The 6,797-nt window shown below is 48.3% G+C and overlaps 1 protein-coding gene across 1 annotated transcript in view; it reads left to right on the forward strand.

Moving 5' to 3' along the window:
* The window catches only part of ZC3H12D (zinc finger CCCH-type containing 12D), a 23,874-nt gene extending 17,083 nt beyond the window's left edge, over positions 1-6,791 (forward strand). The window contains exon 4 of the mRNA XM_011356216.2: positions 4,182-6,791. Within this exon, the coding sequence (XP_011354518.1) occupies positions 4,182-4,462 (281 nt within the window). The 3' untranslated portion in view covers positions 4,463-6,791. The remainder of the gene's footprint in view (positions 1-4,181) is intronic.
* Positions 6,792-6,797: the final 6 nt, after the last annotated feature.

The raw sequence follows: 6,797 nt of genomic DNA on the forward strand, positions 1-6,797 counted from the left end.
AGTTCACCTGCTCTTCTCCCCCTTATGTGTCAGCACCCCCTCCGTCCAAGTCGCCATCTGTTTTTGCTTCGATGACGACAACAGCTTCTTCACTGGTACCTCAACCTCCTCTCGCTTTCTTCCAATTTACTGTCCTGTGTGCCTCCAAGTTGAGCTTTTTGAAAGGTACGTTGGACCCCATCCCATCCCATCCCATCCCATATAGCCCCAATCTTAAAACCCTTCTACGACCTCTCATTCCTCTAAGGAGCAGGGAAAATCTTCAGTAAGGCTTGCAAGGCCCTGCCTGGTCTTGAGCCTCCTCTCACACTCTCTTCTTCCTGCCTTCATGGGTGTCTTAGGTGGAATTGGTGGGGCACGTTGGCCTCCTTGCTCGGACTCGGGAAGCTCAATAACTCGGTTACAACCCTCTCTTAGAGTGAGAGTATTCTGCAGATGGCTACTTTATGTGTCCATTTTTATGTTGATCCTTATCAGCTTATGTGACTAAGAGGATCTGGTCTCTTATTCCTTGGAACGACCTCGCCTTGGAGCCTGAAACCCTCTACAAACTATCACAAGTGGTTCCAGTTAAGGGATATATTTGGTGCAAAGAAAGTACTATGTTTAAAATGCAGACTTGTCCGATTCTCTTTGATGATGAGACTATGATCCAGGATATTCCTGGGGGAAATCACTCCCTAGGAACCCTTTCGGCATCTCTACAGATGCTTTGTTTTCCCATTGCAGCCATGGAAATAAAGAAGTCTTCTCTTGCCGGGGAATCCAGCTGGCTGTGGACTGGTTCAGGGACAGAGGACATACCTACATCAAAGTGTTTGTTCCGTCCTGGAGGAAAGAACCACCAAAAGCTGACACCCCTATTAGAGGTATGCTGGAGCAGAGTCGTGCTCAGGAGGTTCTACACCCCCTTCCTCAGTGGTGCTCCTGACAGTTACGGACAGTTGGTTATGACTTAGCTCTTTGTTTGATGATGTCTGTCTTCCTCCCTGGACTATAAGCTTCATGAAGGCACTGGCTATGAATGTTCACTGCCATGGTCCTGACACCTAGCATGACACCTGCCACAGAGTAGGTGCTCAGTAAATAGTTGTTCAGTAGGTGAATGAACAAATTACTTCATCTTTTAGTGTGAATGATTAAGTTCCAACTTTTAACACTGCAGAAAGATCGAATCTGCATCCCACGCCACAAAGAGTATAGTATCTGAAGGAGATAGTCATTCGATGCAGTGATATTTATTTACTGAACAAGTAGTCTAGTCTCTTCATTAAAAAAAGAAAAAGGAAACTGAGACCCAAAAAATTCTTTATTTCTAATTCTTATATCAGCTGGGAATATTTTAAGCTACAAATAAAAGAGTGGGTGCTTAAATAAACAGGGCTTTTTTGTTTGTTCGTTCATTTGTTTGGCTTTCTTATAAGAAGAAGTCAGATGCTAAGCCATCATTGACATTGTTTTAGCCAAGTCAGTGTTGGTAGGACTGAACTCTTGGTGACTGTGGGAGATTTCTTTGACTTTGTCTTCCAGCCTTTTTGCCAAAAGTTTTTTTGTTTGTTTTAATTCTATCAATGGTTATCGAGTGTTTCTACTTCTCTTTCTGATTGTCTCTCTTTATTTTTTTAAATGAAATATTATTCTTGTCTTATGGATGCAGTATCTTCTTGACTATTTCTATACTAATACAGACTTTCAAAAAGTTTCCTTAGGTTTCACATTTATTTTTTCCGGGGTCAGTTGTCTTTGTTCATCTCTCTTTCTCTCACTTTTTGTGCTAAGTCTTCTCAAAAATCTGGTGACACTTTGGCTGTCAGTTTTTCCTTCTTAATTAAGAACCAGATTGGTTGAATCACAAATCTATGTGATCGCCATGGGTTTTCTCTCCCAGTATGTGGATCTTTCCCTGAATGGTAGGGCTGACCGCCCGCCGGTGCTGACCAGCAGATTTCACTTCAGCATGCCCTGCACGGAGGCTTCTTCTGCCCTGTAGGATCGATATGATCCTATCTGCTTTCTCTCTTCCTAAAATCTGTCAAAATCCTGGGTTTACTACTGTCCCCAAGCCCATTTTTAATGTGATTAGGGAGATTTCTTTCCCCTCCTCCTTTTGTACTTCTTTACTGCCATTTCAATGGGATAATGAGAAGGAGGGGGGTATAAATACTTGTGTTCGGTTCTCCATCACGAACTGGTTACCCTAAATTATTCTTTATGGTCTGAACATGGAGAATGGCGGTTTTTAACAGTTGTGTAATATTTAAATCTAGTATGGGTAGAGAGTAAGGAAATTATTCTGGAGTAGGGAAGGAATTTTTAAACAAGCCACAAGTGCAAATCTATGGGAGAAAAATTCATAAATTTGACTACATTAAAACAAAAGTGTGTTTATTCGAGGATTCCCCAAAAGCAAAAAAAATAAAAAGATGAGCCTCAAAACAGGAGAGGCTATATGTCACATATTCCTGATGAAGGATTACCATCCCGAATCTATACAGAACTTCTTAAAATTAATAAGATGACAAAGGACCAATTGAAAGATAAACTAAATAAAAAGCATAACAGGCTTTTCACAGAAGAAAAAGCATAAATGGCCAATAAACATACAAAAAAGATTCTTAATCTCACAAGCCACCCTGGACCAACCAGCAACTAGAGAAACGCAAAATAAAACCACAGCGAGATGTCACTTTACACCCACCAAACTGGCAAAAATTTGAAAACCTGAAAATGCCAAGATTGTCTTAAATGCTGTGTTGGGTAGCAACTTGATATAAGCCCTTTGGAAGACAACTTGGCATTATCTTGTAAAGTGCTTTTCTTTGCAACTCAGCCTGCTCAGGCTGCTGGAGGTACACCCTAGAGAAACCCTGTACTTCTAGAAGCACCTGGAGACTTACATGCAGAACTGACAGCAATGACCGTGCCAAACCAACTCACTAGTAACTGAAGAAAGCAAGTTGCACAAGAGTATGTGCAGTATGATCTGTTTGTGTAAAGTCTTTTAGACTTTACACAATCACATTGAAAATGGTCCTCCTGGGGATACATACACATCCATTTAAAAAAGTGAAAGCCAGGGAATTATAAACACAAAGTTCTAAAGATTGGTTATCTTAAGAGAAATAAAGAGAGATACACACTGGGAGGGGTGACGGGGACTTCAAAAGCATGAGCCGTATTGTGGTTCTCACAAGGAACGTGGCATTTAAAATTTTTTTTCTTTGTACTGTATGTGCCGTATGCACTTTTTTAAAGTCTGGAATTTATGTCACGTAGAAAAGAACTTAGACTTGAGGGAAGAAATCCTTTGTGAAGCATATGCTAATATTCTACTGAGTCTGGAGCAACTGTTTTGTATAGAAGGGATTTCTTTTGGGTGTCTCCAAAGGCAAAACTGAAGTCCAAGGATAGACCTCCCAGAGAATGGAATTGAGCTCCTGATGAGACCTTGTATCATTTGTACCACCTGATACATGTTTACCGCCTGATACATGTTTACTTCCTCACCAGTCTTGAGCTTATGCAGCCTACTTATAGGCACTGAGGCACGTGGAAGCGTTATTATATTCATTTATAAATGCAAACACTAGCATTCAAAGAGGGGTGCAGTACCTAAGAGCGGGAGCTAAGACCAGGATCTAGGCTGTGGATTCTTAATCCTGGACTCTTCCCTTGATATTCTTGTGTCCCTCAGAGCTGTCAGTTATGAGATGCTCCATCCCAAATGTGACCCAAGCAGATTCCTGTACCATAGGGAAGGTGGACCGTGGCTCTCGGCTTCGGGCCTGTGCAGGAGCCTTCCAGATGGATTCAAGGCTCCTGGAAATTCTGAAGGCATTGGCAGGATTCCAGTTAAAATATGAATGTCATTCTCTAGAAAAAGGCTTTTTGTGTCTAAAGTGACTCTTCCTCGTTGGGTGCCATACTCTGGACTCCTGTCATGACACAGGCAAGACAGAAGCCGAGAGCCCTCTTGACCTTGGGCAGCTGGCTTATTCTGCTCAAGACCTCCACGCTCACCTGACGGGCTGGGCCATGGGGTGGGGGAGGCGGGAGTTGGCTCAGACAGATTCCTGAGCTGCCGAATGTGCTCTGGGGTCTTAGGATGGTTCTTAGGGTTGGGGACTGCTTCTGAGAAAACTGCTTCATGCTGTCTCTCCCGCCCACCCTGCGGCCCCCAGAGCAGCACCTGCTGGAGGAGCTGGAGCGGCAGGCGGTGCTCGTGTGTACCCCCTCCCGCAAGGTGAATGGCAAGCGCGTGGTCTGCTATGACGACCGCTACATCGTGAAGGTGGCCTACGAGCGGGATGGCGTCATCGTCTCCAATGACAACTACCGTGACCTGCAGAGTGAGAACCCCGAGTGGAAGTGGTTCATCGAGCAGAGGCTGCTCATGTTCTCCTTTGTCAATGACCGGTACGTGGCGGCCGAGGGCGTCCCGGCACGGGCGGGCTGGGGCTGACAAAGCCACTTCCACTAGCTTAGGCCCCGCGGGGCCGCGGTCACAGGCACACCGCAGTGGAAGCAGAGGACGGCCAGTCCAGGAGACAGCCTGTCAGGTCACCTTCTCTGCTCCCCCAGGCCGCACAGCCTGTCTCTGTTCCCCTGAGTCTCCTCTCTTTCGTGACCAGCTTTTCCGCGAAGGGCTGTTTTGCCTCAGCTATCCGTGACCTTTCTGTTCCCATGTCCATTTCTAGCTGACCCCCGACAGAGCTGCCCAGCAGGTGGGCTTGGGACACCATATACTTTTTGTTTTTATTTTTAAAGAACTTAATGCTTCAAATAAGATTATTGGAACAGTCATCATGGAGAAAATTTGAACGTTGTTGCACTTCCTTTTACTTTTTTTTTTTTTAAGTTTTGAACGCACAGGGAAGCGGGCAACTTCATCTTTGGAGCCGCCAAGGTCTTGGAACTGATTCTGTTATGGAAATATTTCTTGGTTGAAATTTGCAAGAGAATCTGGTTGGTTCTTCTATCCCTTAAGTTGGTTCCCCTGGGGTTAAAGCCACCCTGGACCAACCAGTTACAGCTGGGGGATGTCAGGGTCGCAAGGCACAAACCTGTCAGCAGGTGCTGGGCGAGGGCCTCCAGGCAGAGCTAACCTTGGGAGGAAGCCATGGCTGGCCCACTGCAGTGTGCTCGGGCATGCTGAGGGCGGAGGCTAAGAACGTGGCAAGAAGGGCGGTCTGAGACCAGCACAGGGCTGGATGGGGCGGGGAGGGCACAGCAGACTGGGACTACACTCTCTCTTCACCTCCCCTTCCAGATAATGACCCCTCCATCCTCACTCTGGGCTCTCTGACTGGCTTTTGGGAATGTGGTTTGAGACCGTCTCTTCAGCTCTGTGAGGGCAGCCACTGCATGTGTCTTATCTGGCACGGCCTGCGTTCCTGACACATCACAGGCACTCGATAGCTAGTTGTAGACAAAACGAGCCAGCGAGTGAATGGCTACGGCCCTGGGAAGGAGAGGATGCAGAGAATGCAGAGAAAGAGGGGGCGTGCGGCACTGGGTTGGGCCACTTGCACATGGCAGACTAGTCCCTGATCCCACTGCCTGGGGAGGCAGTGTGGTGCAGTGGAGGCGGGAGGTGCCCTGCAGTAGTAGCCCCCATGGTCATTTCCACATACACGAGGACAGCGGCTTCCTCTACCCTGCTCAGGCCCGGAGGAATCTGGCAAGTCTGGTAACTGTGGGTTGCAGAAAAACCTCAGTGAGGTCTGATGGATCATGGCTGCCTCTGGCCTGGCAACAGCCTGGGGCTCACGCCAAGTCCTTTTGACGCAGTGGCCTCTGCTAAGGGACTGCCAGAAAATCCCCCAGTGGCCAGCAGGCTGAGCCTGCCCGCCTGCCTGTGGGCAAGGATGCCCACCCTAGCACCCCGGGCACGTCCATAGGGGCCCTCCTGGCCCAGCTTGCAGCTGCGAGGCCAACAGAGAGCAGGAGGTGAAGTCTTTGGGAACTTTTATTAACCGCAGTGGCAGCTGGCTTATTCTGCTCCCCAGTGGGCGGCTCCCCAGATTCTTGGTCAGGGCCCAACTTTGAGCTAGCTGGCTGGGATCTGAGCTGCGGAGGCTGCCAGGGACCAGAAATTGCCCAGCTCTGGGCCGGCCTGGTGGACGTGGTCTGCAGAGTGGGTCCTCAGCATAACCTGTGACTCTTAGGGGACATAAACCCGTAAAAACAGGACCCCATTTAGAATCCACAACCTTGGCAGTTGGAACCTTTGTTTGACCTGGAGGTGCCTCTTGGGAACAAAAGTATTGCTATAGAAGTGGGCGGCACTAAAGGCGGGGAGTTTTCCTCCCGAGGAATGATGTCCCCTGAAGCCATGGGCACCCCGGAGGTGAGTTCCCTTCCTTGTTAGACTTAAGGCCAGAGAGAAAGGGAGGGGCAGGCAGGAGGCGCGGTGGTGTCAGAGGACAGGGCCAGGGCCAGGCAGCCCCGGGAGCTCAGACCAAACCCACCTGGAGCCCCGGGTCTGCACGGAGCCTCTGTGTGCAGGCTGCACTGAGGATCCGCTGCCTCTCTGACTCGCCGACTGGCATTTCAAACTCTCTGTCGACATTTATCCCCACCCTGTCTGTGCCCAGAGCTGTGGGGCAACTCTGCAGAAGAGGGATGTGAGCCTCAAGGAGCTCAGAGGAGGAGGGCTGTTTGTAGCCCCACGGAGGTCTTGAACCTTCTGTTGGGGACAATGGGATGGCAGCTCAGAGTCACTTTCAGACTAAGACCCAAGGGGGCCTGAGAACAATTACGCTTCAATTCGAGTGGAAAAAAGTCACCTGGGGCCT

Source organism: Pteropus vampyrus, unplaced genomic scaffold (assembly GCF_000151845.1).
Source record: "Pteropus vampyrus isolate Shadow unplaced genomic scaffold, Pvam_2.0 Scaffold24, whole genome shotgun sequence".
NCBI lineage: Eukaryota > Metazoa > Chordata > Mammalia > Chiroptera > Pteropodidae > Pteropus > Pteropus vampyrus.